The sequence below is a fragment of the Corvus brachyrhynchos genome, unplaced genomic scaffold (assembly GCF_000691975.1).
Source record: "Corvus brachyrhynchos isolate BGI_N302 unplaced genomic scaffold, ASM69197v1 scaffold1, whole genome shotgun sequence".
Lineage (NCBI taxonomy): Eukaryota > Metazoa > Chordata > Aves > Passeriformes > Corvidae > Corvus > Corvus brachyrhynchos.
Window position 1 is genome coordinate 3,330,938 of NW_008237222.1, and position 19,469 is coordinate 3,350,406.

Below are 19,469 nucleotides of genomic sequence, written 5' to 3' on the forward strand. Positions count from 1 at the left end.
CACAGTCCTTTTCCAAGAGTATCTCTCAGAGTAAAGAGTTCAATTAGGGGGAAAAGAAAAAACAAACCAAAACCCAAAATACACTTCCCTACAAAAGCTAATGGACAGCTCTACTGCTTTTTACAGTTAAGTTCCCCCTGTTTAAAGTTATTCCATTAGCGGAGCACTGGAATATGATGCAGAGCCAATATTTTGTAGACTGAGAGCTCTGGGCAGTGAAAAGCCCCATTATTATCCTCATCTCACAGAGGACAAAATCAAGAACTTATAACCCCAAAGCAACAAAACGTATTTAGATTCTTGGGAACATGAGACGCCCAAATATGCATTAAGAAATTAATGTTTAGTTGGATTTGGGCCTTTGAGTCTTGCCCAAGACTGTGTTATAGATCACAGCACCTAAATCTACCAATCCTAAGGCTGGATTATCTTGCATTGCTTTTGGCCTTTTTCTTATGGTCACCATGACATTTAAGTATTATATAATATTAAATTATCTGTAATAGATACGCTCTCTTGCCATGTTCTTTTTGTTTGCACCTCTAGGCAGTAGAAGAAATGAGAGCATTTCTCTCCAACGTTGGTTTTCTTCTGAGGTGTGACATGCAATTCTGAAGGTTAAGCACATGTGAGACTTGCTGAAGATTCTCATCTTTCAGCTCTCCCCTGTTCCTCCTTTTCCTCAGCCCTGTTAGCACCAGAAGGTACAGATACCTTGTGTTCCATGATGGGCTCTCTCCCCTATATGCCTAGGACTTGCACTTGTTCTGCTTGCCCAGTGGAAAGAGCAGATGAATTGAATTTCCACCAGGAGAAAGAAGGCCACTGTGCTTGCAGGGTCTCCTGGCTATTTGTTGGTGGTGTTGACAAAAATATTTCAATTTTTCACATTATTAGTGAGAAAATGCATGTGGCTGCATGCACACAGGCATCTTCTCTTAGTGAATTTGTGGTCAAGTTCCCTCTTGAAAGTAAAAAAACAACTCCTCCCAGCTTCTTCAGAGTAAAGGCTGAGTAGCTGGTGTGGGCAATACTTGTCCAGAGAAACCGGGCCCTGCTGTTGTTACACTCTTATCCTAATACCACTATTAACATAAAAACATAGGCTGGATGTGCTCATTTGTAAGAGTGAAAGTTTCTAATTCCCCTTTCAAGGGAAACAAGCAACAAATGCCCCCTTTCTGCCTCCTCCCTGCTGGTTTATTTCCACCTCACCAACTGCTTCTAGCTAACGCTCGGGAAGGTGAAGTCCCAAATCTGCTCTCTCATTTCTTACAAATACTCAGTGGAAAAGAGATTAAATGGTTTGTTTTGGACATTTCAAGGATTCTCAAGCTTATTAGAGAAGAAAAAGATCTCTGTACAATTGTATGCACATGTTCAAAATAAGCTGGTTCCTCATCTTTTTATGTAGGACATCCCACTTCTGGTCTGTCCACAGTTCATACAAAATAAACTTTCCTATTAGGAATGCAACTTTCTAGCTCAAATAACTCATCATTCTCAACTGAGAATAAAGCAATCCACGTGCCTTGGCACCTTCTTTAAAGTCTCACATTATGGCCAGGTGTCACACTAAAATGTGAAAGCCACCAACCTGGACTGAGGGCATTAAGGGTCAATGGAGAAGCAGCGCCCAGAGTTTCCATTTCTACTCTGCAGCAGAGGAGTCTCCATCTCATGCTGGTTTTGGTGACACCTGACCGTGTGAAGACAGTGTCTTCCAACTCTTTCCTGTCAGAGCTTCTCACAGGTGGTGCCAGCTACAGCCATGGCAGCTGGACCAAGGCAGATCGCACACAGGCTGCTGCAAGTATCAGAGAAGAAAGCGTCTCTCTCATACAGTGCTTTCCCAGAGGAGAAGAAGATAAGTCATCCCCAGGTAAGCATCCTATCACTTGCTCTGTTCTGGTGCATGAGGATGCCTATTCTCTGCAGCTGCTAGCAGAGAAAGAACTAAGCAGCCTGTGAAATCTGAGGAGAGCAATCCCTCCTTTCTCGGCTCCCTTGGCCAAGAAGGACCAGAGGCCACATGTAACTCCTCACTCCTCCCCTTCTGCATTCTCGAGGCGAAGGATTTTTCCAATCTTTCTTTTCCATCCTCATTAAAAGAGAATCATGTCTTCCAAGGAAAGCCATGCTGTCTGAATTCAGTTCACTGACTGCTGCAATCCAGTTTGCACGTGTGAACCCAGGTCTGCAGGATCTCTGAAGAAAGAGTTGATATCTTTGATGTAACATCCACAGGCAGAAGACTTAAATCGTGCTGATTGTCAGAAGAGGAAGTGGAGGACCTTGCTCACACAAAAAAGCAGACAGCATGGCCAGGATCGCAGCTCTACTTCCAGTAGGTCAGACACAACTGGAAGGGGAACCATCAAGTCTCAGTGAGGACGCCCGCCTCCATTTTTTTTTTCAACAGCAATAGGGACTGGATGACCCAGATTCACCTTCCTTCCCCAGATGATGAAGAAAAATCAAGACAGAACAAATTTGATACAAAAAGGCATTGTAATATGCTGCATTTAATTTATTAAAGTGTGAGGGCAAATAAGATTTAAAAAGAGCAATAACTGTTGTTTTGGGGTCTTTTCCCCCCAAAGGGTAGTTACATCTGTAAGAAACTAAACCAAACCCCTCCACAGTCCAATTACATCTTACAGATGGCACTCAGCCACTGAAATTTATACGACTGCTGCTAAAAGGTGATTTGAAGATGCATGTTTAGTTTATTCAATGTCAGATATATTGACAGCAAAATAGTTTTATTATTACCACTGATCTGTGAGCAACTGCATGCTCAAGTCTGTAACACAACCTTAACACTCAAGATCAGAGCAGAGGCAACAAAACTGCCCTTTTCAGAACACCATATATTAGTTTTAAGGTTTTGAAGTTAATGTGACTATGGCCCCACCTATCTCCCCCAGTGTAAGTTCCTGAAGAGTTTAGAATATGTCTAAATATTTTCCACCGTAAGGACTTTTTCCTGACATGTATTTTATTATACAAAAATGAATGTGTTATGACAGATCAGAACAGAAAAAACAGTGGGAACATACAGCAGGTTAAAAAAAATTAAGCCATGATTAGAAACAAACACACAATATGTACAATAACAAGCTGCAAAAAAACAAGAGAAAAAGAAAAGCAGCAAGAGCAAAAACCTGTTTTATATGGAAATCCAGAATGCTAGAACACAGCAATTTCCAGGGACACACAGGTAAGTTTTGAGAGAAGACATGAGAGTCTGGTAAGACTGAAGGTCCTACCTAAACGAAGCTCTGCATGGGACTTCTCGAGAAGACCGAACAGCGCAAGGACATAGGGAGCAACCGTCACCTAGCGGAAGGAGCTCACGACTGCAAAAAGCACCTAGGCAGGTGACTTACTCAATACAGAGTAACTGGTTAGAGAGTTAATGCTAAGAGCAACAGTACCATGATCCTCACAAAAAAAACTAAGGCAGCCACCTTGTATCTAATAAAATCATAGACAAAAAAAGAATGGCATAAATATATATTTCAAAATTCTTCAATAAATACAAAGACAGCCAGAAAGTAACAGAGAATTAACCCTGCTCATGTCAAAAACATGAAGGACAGAGAATAGCTACAATGAATTTTAGCCTCCCTTTCTCTTCCTTTGCTATTTTGAGGTACACAGATAACCGTTTTCTCAGTCACTTTCTCGGAAGAGATATGTTAAACTCTTTACAATGGTTAAGATTATTTTGCCAAATAGTTCTGATATAAAATGAATGGAAACCAGGAGCATCTACAAATCTTCTTGGCTAAAAAGAAGCACTACTTACATTGTGGAATTTTTTTTCTCTTCATTCCTCAGACCAGAAAAAGAACACTTTTCTTAACAACTCAGAAGAAATGAGGTGTGACAAGTGCATGTGAGTATCACATTTACTGAAATTACAGAATTATTCTGTATTATTGTCTATAACACAGTGAACATTCTTTTCAAACATAGTAAAACAATTATGAAGTAAAAATAGTTTAAAATCCCTTTGTTACTGTGACTTTTGTCAATCAAAAGGCAGTACTATAACTTGAAACCAATAATTGAGTCAATTTTTCATTCTCCTCTTTGCATTAAGCTGAATATAAGCACTGGAAAAAGACTTCATATGGTCATGTTACATAGACGACAAACATCTACACCTTGTCTCACACCTCCCTGCACTGCTACCATTCCTCTACACAGGTCTTCTGGAAAAAGACACTTAGAAGCAGCAAAGTAGTGGATGCACTATTTCCAATCTGCTTAAGCCTGTATATTAAAGAGCCTACTGTACGGAAAAATCGAAAGACAGAAAGGAAAGCAAAAACACAGAAAGGAAGGCTTGGTTGATTTATCTTCTTGCTTTAAAATTATAACCAGAAAGTGTTAAAAGATTACTTTAATTAGGTTTTTCTTCATACTCTCTCATCCTTCCAACCTCAGTTCTATCACGCATATTATAGTCCAAATTGGCTGCGTTTTCCACTTGAAATGACAACGCAGAATGCCAACTCAGTTAAAGCTCTGTTTGGCTTTGTTAGTTGCTTGAAAAGGCAGTCATCTCTTTTCTCTATTTCTTTTAATATGTTGCAAAGTTTTGGGCGTTTAGATTTTCCATCCCAATGTGGAAGGCAGAAGAAGGAAGAGAACAGTATATTATTTACTGTGAGATGGCTTTACACAACAACTGAGATAGGGAGGACTACAAAAATAGCTGTTATTAATTCCTGGTATCTTGCATCTTAAGAAAAGGTAAAACGTATCTGCCATATAGACTTGACAGAGCAAGTTTATATTTTACGAACTCAGATTACGAAGACCATATATGTGCAGATACCCATTTAAAATCAGAATTGTTGAAAAAATGAAACAAATCAAGTTATTTCACAATAGGTCTTTTTTCTTACAAAAAAAATTTTAAAATCTAGTGCTTCTCATTAGGAAGGACTGTAAAGGTAGCAGATCTATCTGATCAAGACTAAAGCCAAAAGCTGCTAAACTCTACAATTTATACCATCTCATAGTGTTAAGAAATAATCGGAATGCTTTAATGTATTTATTCGTTTGAACAAATCTCAGCATAGATATTAAATAGAATTCTGCAAATTTTTAGACATGTGCAAGGAATTCGCTTGAAAAATATTCTCAGGTAAACCTCAGATGCTGGATTACTTTGGTGTGTAGAAGACAATACTGCCTGACAATGAATTACTTGCTTGTGTGCTATGAGTAAAGCTCCATCCAAGCTGATTGGGAGAAATGCTCCTGAGAACATTATATAGCATTTTCTGCCAGAAGAAAGACCAGAAAAGTCTTGGCACCAGGAGAATGAACAAAATAGTAGGACAATTCATGGATAAATCCTTGCAAAGACCATAAAACAATCCTCAGTGGTGGAAGTTACTTTGCACCATAGAGAAACACTTGTGGTCTGGGGACACAGCCTTCTATGTTCTTAAGACACCTCCATTAAGAGTGATGTACGCAATGGTAGAAATATAAACAGACATAGCAGTGAAAAACTATTTTAAGAAGTCTGGTAAGATAGACTGAAAATTTTCAGCTATCAAAACTGCAGTCATATAGCTTCTGTTTATGTTGTCCATACAATGGAAATTAGATACTTAGTACTGTTCTATGAATATAAACACTGTTAAACGTGGTAGCTTTCTTGAGACAAACACTCTGCAGCTGTTTTCCCCACTACATCATGGCTACCTACCTTCCGGTGCCTTTTGCTATCAGCACACTTAAGGAGTGAAGAAAAGGATCTCTCTCAAAGAACAGCCTTGTTTCATCCAGAGAGCTAAAAGCAGTGTTCCTGGAACATTTCCTTCTGGGCACTCTTTATCCACACAAAGGGGAAAAAAACCAAAAAGCAACCCTTCACCATATATTACAGCAAGCAATTTAATGATCTGAGGAAAGAAAAAAAGCAGCACCTTTCACAGACTACACTCACTGTCCGTGGTAAATCATCATTTTCAAGGCACCAGATGCGCAATAAAGGAGACAGGGTAAAGGAAACAAAAAAACATTTGGTTATTTCTTGCCGGGTGAGTAGCAAAAAAAGCTGTGCAATTTGCAGAAGTTATTTGTCAAGTAGAATAGTTACTCCAAGACATAGTATCTACCACCTACCTTGTAGAAGGGCTCCATTTCTCTTGAAAAAGGTGCTTCCTGGCCAAATGGGTGGACCTGATGTGCTAAAGGGAAAAAGAAAGAAGTGTAAAGAAAATCACAGTTGCATTATAAGTTGCAATTATAAGTTACTATTTGCATGAATTCTGTTTTGTTCTTAAAGCTAATGTACCATCATGACACTTTTGCCTTCAAGCAAGGGTCTAAAATTTCCTGTTAAAAATAGGTTAATTTGATTCAAGATTGACATTCTCTTCACAAGGAAAAACCTCCTCAGCAGAGCACACACCCACACTCTCTTGGAAGAAGGGAGAAAAAAGCAACTAGAAATAAATAATAAAAAACATCAAATCAATGTCAAAATTATTTACTGAATTCTCAGTACAGCAAAATATATGGCCTTTCCCAAAGATACTTGCTAAAAACTGAAATGTTTTAGGGCTTTCACTCAGCCGTGACAACACGCTGTCCCACGCTAATGTGTCTGCCCAGGACAGCCCTGGCCAGAGACCAGGCAGTTCCTGTGCTTCACCCACCAAACCCCCTCACGTGCATAGGTCCCCTCACGGCACCAGAAAACATAGCTCAACACACTGTCCTCCAGCACCAGCACTGACAAATCTCGGCCTTTGCGGTGCGCTCGGTGACCACAGCGGCTCCTGTGAGACCCTGTCAGGGCAGTGGCCATGGGGGCAGCCGGGTGTCACTGCCCGCCTGAACCAAGGCCCTGCCCTGAACTCACACAGGGCCAGGTCCCTCTTCTGCTTCACCTCCTGCTCATGCAGAGGCTGTCCGAAGGTGATGGCCTCCAAGAAGCCTCTCCTATGACAAGTGCAGCTGAAGGCAACAATATTTCAAACACAGGAGAGGGAAGAGGAGCGAACACCAGCAGGATCATTTGAACCTTGTTTCCTTCGATGCCTTGGAGCAGCCCCACAGTGCAGGGGGCAACAGACTGTGGAGCACCAGCTCCAACAACCTGTGGTGCTGGCAAGCTGGAGAAGCGCGGATGCTGTGAGGAAGCTTCCCTGCAGCAGCTGCCTGCCACCACCTCTCCCGGTGAGAGGACCGAGGTGAGGTGACCCTGCTCCTGCCCTGGCTGCGGAAGAGGGCAGGGCCAAGTTGTTATTCTACATCTCCCGCATCATCGCTGCAGGCATGGTCTGGGAGGAAAAGCTGGGTGCCCCACCAGAAGTGCATCATTATGCCTCCACGGTGGTAATGTGTTGGGATCAGCCTCTGAGGACCTGGGCCCTACCACCACAATTCGTCCCCCTCCTGTTTTCTCTGGAACACAGTTACAAGACATGGTGATGAAAAAAGTGGCAAAAACGTGAATCCACAGTAGTGCTGAACAGACAGTGCTGGCATGGAGGCTGCCAGGGAGGAAGGAGTGGTGGGGGAGTGACCCCAACCCAGCTGAGCCCATGGAGCGGAGCCAAAAGGAGCCCAGCCAAACCAAGCCCGAAGGAGCACAGCGGAACGGCTGGAAACCGGCAGCAACCCTGGGACTGACCTCCAGCACATCAGAGCGGTAGAAATGGCGGCACAGGCTGCCGGAACTGCAAGGAACTGAACCCAGTGGAGCAGCAGCACAACCCGACTCGGATGACCTAGCTTATGGGAGGTTTGCTTCTCACTGTTTTTAGCTGTTTTGGGCTGGGTGGCAGAAAACGCTATCCACAGGAGCCCCCTCACCATCTTGTCGATGTTCTCAATTACCACAGGAACGCACAGGAAGGATCACCATATTCCCTTTGTCTGGGGAAGCCACATGGACCTACAGCATAGGTGGAGCATCTACCATCTTGTTTTTGTTTACGGTAGTGAATACCTTTATTGTGGATAAAATAGCTTCTTCTCTTTGTAAACCTTGGGAATAAATATTGTTGTTGTTATTGTGCACTTCTTATTCTATTGCTTTTTGCTTTCAGTAAATTGTTACCTCAACCCATAGTCTCTGCTCTTGTCTGTCCCTTACCGGAAGAGGTGAAGGAAGAGAATTGGCTTATTTGGAGTCTAATTTGCTGCTGGTGTTACAAACCAACACACACTTCTCCCAACAGTGCCGCTGACTGCAGTCCAGGTGCGCCCCTCCTTCCCTTATGGCACAGCTCATCCTCTCCATGGCTGTCTGCAGGTTGTGCTGCCCAGAGAAGGAATGTCACCACCACTTCCACTCCTGCTGTGTGGGCAATCCTCAACAGGAGACGCTACCTGTAGGATTTTGCTGATGGGATCCGAGGGCTCAGGCACAGTGAGTATTTTAAAACCACAGTACCTGGGGGAAGTAACAATTTGTTACAGCATTGTCAAGACACATGGTAGGGACAGGCTGCCACAGAGTCTTTCCTGTGGTCAGGAAACGGGTTTCAAAATCCTCTACAGCTTGAAGACAATCATAGGTGTTTTAATATTCTAAGCTTTTACTGAAATCAGCATCGTGAAACTATGCTACCAATACATAAATATTTGCCCTATGCCCAAATTCAGGCACAATTTATAAGCAAGGGACTAAATATCCTTCAGTAAGATCGCTGTAAGGCACTCTGCCTTTTTAAGGAGATAATCCTTCCTCTGTGGATGCAAAGCATGAACCAAGCCCCACATTCCATTTCTACTCAAAGCTGCTTTTGTCTCCTCTTGAGTTGACGACTGCTACACAAAATGCAACGAAATGAAAACAGGTGCTGTCTATTACATTGACAGCATTAGCAAAGTTCTGATAAAATGCCATATAGAAAAAGACCCATTGCTTCCACGATTACTCTGCAGATAGTCTTGTGCTAATAAATAAAAAATTCACCATGTTAAAATAAGGACTGTATATAGATCCAAAGCAATTACATGAGTAATAAAAACCTTCAATACTCCTGAAGAAAATGGGGAATTGAGACAGAGAGGGAGAGAGAGGAAACAAAATGAACAAAAAGAAGTTAAGTAGGTCTACATTCTAAGTGCTGAAGAGCAGGGGGCATACACTTGTCTGAACACACGCTCACTTCATAGTGCTTAATGCAACCAATTGTTTGCATTCCTTATAGTAAGCACCTGCTCTTCTTCAGTGTAGCTCCTCAACTCATATGAAGGTCAAGAGCTGTTGAGGGTATTCACACTCCTGTAGGATTCACTCCTGTAACATATGTTACAGTGCATCAGGATCCTGCACAATCTCTGGAACAGGACCCATCAGGCTACAAATGGAAAGCCATAGCATAGTCTTGACACTGTAGAGATTTGCCAATCAGAAACCACAGTATAGCAACTATACACCTTTCAAAAGCCCAAGAGAAAAAAAAAAAGTGAAATTCTGAAATGACACTGATGACACTGCAAAAGAAATTCACTCCCAGGCTGTCCTAAGTGGGTGGAAGAGGGTTAAAGAAAGGAGTGGGAAAAGCATATATATTTGAATAGACAAAATGTCTCCACTAGAGAAACAGAGCCATAGTGATTTATCTTATTTTCCAATTTGAAAAAAAGGCCCAGGGCTCTCATAAAAATCTCCACCTGATTCAGCACAAACAAACATGAACTGAGAAAATTAACTGTGTCTTCCCAGGGAAGGAAGTTAAACAATTAAAGCATGTAAATAATGTACTGCAGTGACTGTCAAGCCTTTCAAAACAACAAACTTCTGTGTTTGCAGGGCTTTCCTGAAGTTTAGCTATGTCTGATCTGTGTTAGATAAATTTTTTTTCTGTCCCCAAACTTTTCCATGTGAAGTCTCAGAGGGCACTAATTATTAAAACATATTTCAAGTTGACAAATCACAGGGTTGAACTATCTCTCACTTTAAAGTGTTCAAAAGCTGCTTCGTATCTGTTCCAGATTAAGAAACCATTCGAAGAAGTTCATTCTTCTAAAGGCCATCAATAAAAACCCAAAACATTTGGTCCATCCCAGACATTTTTTCAAACAAATTGTTTCTTCAGTGTAGCCTGTAAGTTATGAGAGAAGAATGGCTGGTTCTCCTACAGAAGTAACAGTATATTCTGCATTTAGACAAAATAAAAATGCATAATCTGGGTTTATGATTTTCTTTTGTAATCAATACCTGATATAAAATTACCATTTATGCCATTAGCATTCTTGATGGAAGAGTTCTTCCCCAACTAAACACATTGACTGAAGTAGTATCTCTTGGAAGAAAAGAAGTAAATAGTTTGAACTGTTATCTCATTGTGAAGAAACTTGGGGCCTAATACATTTTTGTTACGGACACGTTTGGTCTGGCCTAACTCTGAGAAGCAGATGAGCACAGGGCACTTGCAGGGGTGGGTGGAAGATGGACCTTGATCAACCGTAACAAGCTGATATTTCAAGCAAACATCTTGAAAGAACAATTTGTATAGTTTATGAATTAGACAACACATGAAACGTCAACAGTTACCTGCCAAGGAGCATTGGTTTGATTTTCAGAAAATACTATTGTTTGAAGCATACCCTCAGCCAACAGGATATCCAGGCTGCAACAGTATTTGTAGCAAATGCATAAAACAGCATCCAGGGGTACAAGTTCAGACACATCCAGTACACAATCCACCTCTCCCCAAAGCATAGTCACTGGCACTGTGGCATCTGTGCACCACCACAGTAAATGAAGTATTTACAGAACCCCTAAGGAACTGGGAGCCACCTCTGATCAAAGCCCACCTTTCCCGTGAATGTGCTAGCAATTTTTAATGGCAAGTGGGACTTGATTTCCACTCAAAGCAAGCAATGAACTGTTCTTTCTCTGAAGACACAACCAGCAGGAAACTTTGTTGTACCACTGGGCCCCACGCATGGGAAGCTTCTTGACTGCAGGGATTTTTCTGAGGAAAGGCTTTTCCATAGGAAAATGTTGCTTTGCTGAAATCTAAAACATTCTACAGGAATGTGTTGATTTGAACAGTTTCTGATGGAAACCACGCCAATATGAAGGCTGTCCAGCCAGTGAGGGTTCATGGCAACTGGCCAGTCCAACCAGGAGCTCCCAGGGCATACCGAAGCAACAATGTGTGTTAGCCCCCCAATCAATTATTTCTATCAAAACGTATGGCGGACATTTATAAAAATCTTCAAAAGAAACTTAAAAAAGGAAACATAAATCCTTTGTCTTCTGGAATTCACATTAGAGCAAGGAGACTGCAGTCTTAAAGCCAAGCACTAAAAAAAGCCAGAGTAAGAATTCTCTTGCACAGTTGCAGTATTTCACAACTATGCCAAAAGCTCTCACAGGCCTCTTTGTCAGAGAGGCTTGATTAATAGATTTAAAAAGCCCAAACAACTAAAAATTCAAACCAAATTCAATTGTGTGGGACTACATACCACAATTAAGGGATTATGAAAACACAGAAGCCAGGCAATAAATACAGGCCAATGACTATGTTACCAAATATGTCCACAGTGATGGTGAAGCAGGAAGACACGGAAAGGGGGGAAAGCAAATGTACAAGACAACACCAGCCCCTGAACACAAATTTCAAAGGCCTCTGAAGCTGGGACTTACTAGCCCAATTAAGGACAGCTCACTGGAGAAGAAGGGAAACTGCTTCACACACACAGCTTAGCCCACCATGGCTAAGAGGAGACAGAATCAGCTGCTGGGGGCATGACTGGTGCCAAAGTACATCCTGGCTCTCAGGAAAGCCTAGACTACAGGGCAGGACAGGTCAGTAAAGGACAGAAATATGAACAGCGTCAGCTGTAAGCTAACAAGCTGTTGCACACAAAATACCCAACACAGCCTGCAGTAAGCAAACAGCTGCTAGACCACAAACAGGCAGCAAGGAAACAAAGGATGTCCTCTCCAACCCTTACTAGTGGCAAAAATGATGGGAACCAGAAAAGATGATTTACTGAAGTGCCTCTACATCCAGCTCGACCCAATACACTGCAACCACCTCCCTTTGCCCTGGGAGTTATCAGGACATATCAGGAGAAATGCCAGTTATGAGGACAGCTATGCAACTGAAAATTCCTGGGAACAGAGGCTGCTGCTGCTAGGTGAAGGGAGAGAAGGCATTGCTGTACCCATGCTGTAAGTATTCCATTACCAACCATCCACAGTGCAAAATGCTTCTCTGCCAAGTCTCACCAACACCTCTGGCAAAGAGGGAACTGAAGGAAATCTCAAGGACACCAAACCTAGAAGCAACAAACCGTTTTGTCAAAGAGTAACCAAAGAAGCATCTTGCAGGCATAGAAACCCACTTTGAAAAGTTTCTGAGAAGCAACTAAATCACAGTAAGTCTTACGTTCAAGTTGCTGATAACAATAGCTGTAGATGCCTTATCTGGATGGAGCCCATTAAACCCGGTATCTAGATGCAGCAGGGAATGATGCTCTTGACAAGCACATTCAGCTCTGGATGCCAGCAGAGTGCAAACTGCTACTATAAGGTATATAAATGGTTGTCCAACTAAGCTGGAAGACTTCGGTTTTTACCATTACTTGAGAAGTAAATTTAGGATGGTGCTGTAACCGAGGAAAAAAGCTAAAGTATGTTTTTGTGGGAATACAGCATTCCTTGATGCTGGAAGATGAATAGTACTTCCTTACGCCAATCATCCTGCGTAAGGCATGGGAAATGTTCCCAACTACAGAGGTTGGGAAGCAGCCTTCTTGGCTCCTGTGCTGAACAAACATGGTCTGCAGAGCTGCTGTTGAATGGCCCAGGAGGAGGTCACTTGGTCCAAACCACACTGCCATGAGCTTGCAGAGTGAACACAAGACAGACAGCAGCTCCTTCTGACTGGTGACTCTTCTAACACTTGTCAGCTCTTCACTGCTTGCACCGGAGACCTCACATCCTTCCACTGTTGTATCAGCTTCCTTTTCTACACTCTATTTTAATGCCATTACTGCATGGGGGCGAACAACACTACTGCACTGCAAAGAGGGTCTAATTCTCTCTGTCTGGGTATATAACCATAGTTGCTTTAATGAATTGATCACTGTCATTATACATTTTGAGCAATACAGAAGTATTTATTTACTGCTGGACCTGTAATACTTGTGTTTTGCTACTGAGGAAAAGAAAAAGTCTAATCCTTGCCAGCAGCTAGCTGGCAGTTAATATCGCAATTAGCAATCACCCAGCAACAAAACAAGCAAGCTTCCTCTCCAAGTAAAGTGAAAAAACCTCTACTAACCCAGGCCAATGACAATACATTTTTAAAAAATCTTGAAGGCTGGTGTTCAGGTATTTCCTGACTTCAATGAAAACTGATTACTTTAGAGATTTTAAATATATAAACCCATTACTCCATCTCCTCGAATTTTCCGTAACTGACAAAACATTATTGTTAAAGAGTTTTGTGAATTCACAATACAGATTTTTAATTTATGACTGCTAATCTAATATTCTGGCAATGCTTCTCTTTCCTCTGCAATTCCCTCTTTTACTGTCTCTTGGTATCTCTCACTTACTGCAACATGTGAGATTGAGACTTTAAGCTCCTAGATGGAGTCTTTCCTGGTTTCTCTAGGGTGTCTGACACATTTTCAAGTGAAAAATAAAATTTTGATCCCTTGCACACTCTAAAGAAGTTTTCTATATGACACAACTGCCAAAGGAAATATATCTAAATTTCATTAAAGACTAAAGAAAAGTTGCTGATGAAAGCCACTCACGAACAAAATGCCTGAAAACAAAATTTAATGCTTTTTGAAGGATGAAGTGAAAAGTTGGTCAAATCTTTACATTCTCCAAATAGCCAAAGCCATTCTCCTAAACTTCTCGCATTTCCAGAAGCAGGGATAAAAATGGTAATTCCTAATTTCAAGAAAAACATGGTCATGTGTCCTTTGGAGCCAATCAATGACTTGCTGTGGTGCTCAAAAGGCCCCTCTCACTGCTAGTGTGATGTATGAAGCCTTCTCATCCCCTCTGTGAGACTCTGTAGCCTTCAGCCAGAATGCTGATCTTTGCTGAGAACTGAATATGATTTATTTATGGACAACAGCACAGGGTTTGTTTAAATAAATTAAAAGATCATAATTTCTAGAGAGTTGTTGTTTCAAGAGAGATGGCTATTTGAGGTACACCAGCCTCACAGAGCAAAATGAAAATCTCTCATTAATCTGTGTTTAAATATTTTAAGATGTATTTTGTGAACCCAAGATAATTCTATCTTGAATAGAACAGCTGAACACTGCAACAGGAGAATGTCCAGACATATTTGAAAATTCATGGTGAGGAAACCGTCCCATGTTACTTTTAATTAAAAAAAATTTGTCTCCATTGGGAATTGGGAGAGGCTGTCTATCAGCCTCCAGTTCTAATTCTGCCTCTACCACTGAAATCACACAGTGACTCCAGGCAAGTAATTTCATCCTTTCTGTCTGAATTTTATTTTTCTTCTTTTGTCCTAAAAACAGGCTTACTGACACAGACTACATATCTCTGGCAGGAATAAAGAATCGTTAAGTAACAACACAATAGGTGGGGGAATAGTCTTTTGAAGTGCATGTAGTTAAGGAGGGACCAACACAGCTCACTTCTAGAGCATAGTTGTTATTTGTTCCCACTTCCCTTGTTTTGAAGTAAGGAAAAATACAAGGTTACTTCACATGCTAAAGTGCTCTGTTTCTCCTTATTTGACAACTGCTATTAAATGGTTCCTAGACTATCTATTGCTGGATGAATAACTGGTCAGGCAGGGGAAACTTCAGAGTTACCTAAACTTGCTCCTATGCTACAGAGAGCGCCTGTGCCAGCTCAAGCAGGAACCACAAGTCAGTGCTCTGAAGCCCAGATGAATAGAATATTGCATTTACAGACAGCCACTAGCCTCTGAGACTAGAGAGGACTGTGGCCTCTTTTGGGCTACAGCAGCATCAAACACTGACCTGGCCAGCAGGGAGAAGTTTGATTCTCTTCTAGTCTACAAAATCAGAAAAGAAGCACTTAAGTTTTCTGCTTCCATTTGCTGCAGAACAAGTGATGGGAAACAAGAGGTTCAGTTCTGGTTTGGTTTTACTTGCTTAACAGTGCACTGGAAGAAAAGAAATTCTTTATTCTCAGGTTCTGGAAAACAAATGAATCCTAGAAATTGTCTATACCTAAGGCCCACCTTCACTTTAAACTTAATGTAAAGAGTCTGCTCTAATAATTAATACTGCAGTACAGACAAGGCTCTAGAGAACATCCACACTGACCACCTGAGCAACTGAACTGCAGTGAAACTGCAGAGCTATTAACCAGGCACAACACTGTAATGTTCTTCTAAAAGAAGGATTCTCCCAAATCTAAACTGATTAATTTTTTTAAAAGCTTAAGGTCACACAATTTACTTATGTTATTCTAGTCCTGAATTCTCCATTTATTATCTTGTAGAATTTCAAACAGCTTTGCTGATAGACCTGCCCGGATTTCAGAAATATTTCCTTCATGAGGCTCCTACTCACGTCTCTAACCATGGCTTAACCATGGCCCGTCAGTCCGCTGGACTTGAGAGTGACGATACGCACACGTCCGCTGGAACGGCTCATCACCCATTCCTGAGAACACACCACTTGTTCATTTTAAAGACACCAATGTACCTTGAACATGCACAAAGTTATAAACATATGCATATGCAAATGGGCAAATGTGTTTGTGTGTGTCCTCCACCAATTGCTTTATGTTGCTTGCTGAAATGTTGCTTGTTTATCTGGAATGGTGGGATTCCCCATTTCACCAACGTAAGTACTAAGGGAACTTAAAACTAAGCATGACCTGCAGGCTGCTGCCAGTATGAGATCCCCCTCCACCACTTGCTCAAAGCCAGGGCGCTTACCAGCTGAAATTTTCCATACTTGGTCTTTCTCATTAATCTTGAATGAATGTGGTTCAGATGATTCAAAACTAATCTGGCTTCTGGAATTACAGCAGCAGAGGACAAACGAATGTTTAACCTCTCCCCTGGAACATTTAACCTCTCCCAGATGCTAAGGGTATTTTTCCCTGGGAAGCTTAATGTGCTTATAGGATCTGCGAAACTGCTCCAGAGGAGGCTGCAGAGATTTGTACTCACTGGGCCATATACCAAAGTGTTTGATGCACATGTCAGAAAGTTATGTAAAAGCAGAAAATACGATGATGATGATGATGACGACAACAGCATCAAAACAGAAGTCAAGTATTCACATATTTGAAAAGCCTCAATTACATATTTTATCATATCAATTCTACCTCTTCATGCATATCTATTACATGAGTCCTGAATTCAATGGTCATGCCCTTGTTCCCCAGAAGATCTGAGCCTGAGGACCCTACTGCACAGCAAGCAAGGTGCTCAAAAGATAAATGACAGATAGTTTGTGGATGCTACCACCAACACAAAATTTTAACGCATAAATAACGTGTTATCCTTAGAGATATATTTTTAGAAATAAACTGCTAAGGCATAAAAAATTTAGTATCAAAATGTGTCAGTTTTCACTCATTCATATTCCCAAGATTATTCATTTTGAAGAACTGAGAGCTGGAGTTTAGGAATGGGGGAGAGACATACCAATACACACATAAAAAACCCTACAGCATCCAACAACAGGCTGCTTCACTCCAGGGTCTGGGTCTACAGATGCAACAAAAAAGACAAAAGAGAATATAGCATCTTTTGCATTCAGAAGCATTGTAGAGACACCACCTATATCAACTCTCCCACCCACAGAGCTGTAAAGAAATCATTTCCATTCAGAGAAAGGAAAACATACACACAGAAGTAACAACATATCTCCAAAAACACCCAGTAAACAGTGGCAGAGCAGGACCAGCCCCCACACACTCCTCTCAGCTCCTGCTGACAACCCAGAGCCCATACTGCTGTTTTTAGGGCTCCTCATCACTGACTCACACTAGCTGCACCTACAATAGCTCAGCTTTTCTCCTAAAGGTATCCCAAATGTTTCAGGTTGACTGCAGAGGAAATTAAGAGCTGAATTCTAATATGACCTCCACTTTACAATAAATTTAAAGCAAATGGCACAAGTTTGACCAAATTCTATTCTATCAGCTCAATCCAGTCAGGAGAAGATGAAAATTTTCCACTTATTCTTGAGAACTCTTCAACTCAACAAGGCCTCAAATTCAAGGGGCAGAGCAGATGAGACCTCACAGATACTTACACTGCAAAAGTCCCTTCCCTGTCTACAGGCTCTGACAAAATGAAGAATCCCACTGAACTGTGGTTAGGAAGCGTGTGTGATTTGGACTTCCCTGCTCTCCAGAACAAGAGTGATCCTAGTTAATTTTACAGGAGCAATAACCATAGCACCCAACTTCCAGTACCTTCTACTTAAAATTTTCAAAGCAGAGCTATGAAATAAAGGACTTCATACATTCAGCACACCTAACTGTAGACAAATACTCAGAGGACTTAATTTTGACTAATTTTAGCCACTTTCATTTAACAGAAAAATAAAACTCCCACCTGTAATGGGAAATAAAATTCAGTGTGCATCTTTATCCCTAATCCTTACCTCTATGAACAGCTGTTCAGTCTGTTGAGAATACTAACATTGTGCTTAATAATGTTCTAATAATCCTCTCAAGTTACAGTATTATCTACATGAATGAAGGAACTCAGTGAGGAAAAGAAAAGCTGACCTTCACAGAATTTATAGCAAGAAGTCTCTCTTCTACCTTTAGGCCAGTGATTTCTCATATGACTGATGAAGCTGTATTGCTAAAAAGGAGACTACTTTTACCAAAATTGTCTTAAAACATTGTCATTTCAACAAATCTCAGCTTCCCCGGAGGAATCCATGATGTGGTCTGTTTCCCTCTGTTTCCTCCTTCTCCTCATCTGTTTGTGCAGAAGTTGGATGGACTCAGTAAGACAAGGCTTTAACTGCTCTTCACTTGGGGATTTGTAATAGAAAGCAGAGGTGTAGGAATAAAGGATATATGAAGGTGAAGCTTTACAATTGCTTTTGCAATGAGATACGTGTTTCTACATCTCTGCTTTATCTACTGTGATTCCATGTTTTGAAGGTTGAAAAAAAAATTATGAATGTGAAAAAAAGTCACAAAAAGTCACAAATATCAGAGTTTCCTTTTTCCATGTATCTTTACAGCAGTTTGTTTGCAACCTTGTGCCAAAACACAAAACCACAGAGGGAGAGTTTAGGCCATGTACTCCTTCTTGGTAAAGCCCAAGAAAGTTACGGAATAAACCCAAATATGGCAGTTCAGCAATCCTCAGTGCCCCTCCCTGAACAGCTCTGGTTTAACAGCCAGTGGAGGAAACCACAAGTTCTGTCCTCAACAAACCAAGAGGTTCTGGGAGGTCCATTGGCTGGTGGGCAACTCCAAAACCAGAGGTATTTCACTAATGAAGAGCACAATCTTTGCAGGCACCAAAAGGACCCGCTAAGGATGGGCATGGTTACCTACCAGATACTGTATAATTCACCTTTCAGCTGAATTGGTATCTGCTGTGCTGTTGCAAAATACCCTTAATTTATATTAACTAGCAAAAATATGCTCAAGAATGTATATGCACTGTCTCTCCATGTAATTAATCCCTGGACTAAAGCTGTTCCTTGGATCACCTCAAGGATAGAAAATCAGTGAGCTAGATTACAGGAAACAATCACTTATGGTACACTGGTGTTTAGAAAGAGACAGTGACACCCTGATGCCCCCAGACAGCATTTGAGCCCTCTAAAGCAGCAAATCACAGAAAGTTTTGAACTATGCTTTTCAAACATCAGGTGACACAAGCTCGTTCATTCTAGTGAAATGATACTGATCAGTCATAAAATGAATGGGACACAATCTTTCAAACATTCAAACAGCAATTAATTTATAAAGTAGCCATTTACTACAACCAATTAAGCAGAAATATTTTCTTCACACGTCAATTCTGACAAACTGGGGAAGGGAAAAATGGAACAAATTACTTTGCCAACCCACTCCAGTTAATTCTCATGTTGGTGGTTTCATTGATAGTTAAGCCTTTTTTATAAGGTTGTGTGCAGAACATCACTGAATTTTCCAGCCAACACACAAAGGGCTAACAGTAAATACGCATGAACTGGAAAGCAGCAAGCTCAGCCATTTGCAGGACTGAACCATCCAGATAGCTGCCTCTGCTACATGCGGCCAATACACCTGCGCTTCTCAGTTCAACTGGAACATGCTCAGCCAACAACTCATCTTTAGAAATGTCTGCACCTAAATTTCCAATCACAGAGAAACATGGCTCGAAGCAAAGCAGCCTTCGATGCCTTCAGAAGAAATTGCTGTCATCTCATTCCATTCCTAACCCTTTTGAAACCATTTTTCTGTCCTACTCCTAAGAGGACCTGCCACTCTGTTGTCATTACCAATCCCTGTT

At 41.3% G+C, this 19,469-nt stretch overlaps 1 protein-coding gene across 8 annotated transcripts in view; it reads right to left on the reverse strand.

Moving 5' to 3' along the window:
- FOXN3 (forkhead box N3) overlaps nucleotides 1–19,469 on the reverse strand; it is a 174,648-nt gene that overhangs the window by 70,525 nt on the left and 84,654 nt on the right. For all 8 annotated transcript variants that reach the window (XM_017728983.1, XM_017728985.1, XM_017728981.1 and 5 more), the window contains one exon: nucleotides 6,157–6,221. In XM_017728983.1, coding sequence (XP_017584472.1) covers nucleotides 6,157–6,221 — 65 coding nt within the window. The remainder of the gene's footprint in view (nucleotides 1–6,156; nucleotides 6,222–19,469) is intronic.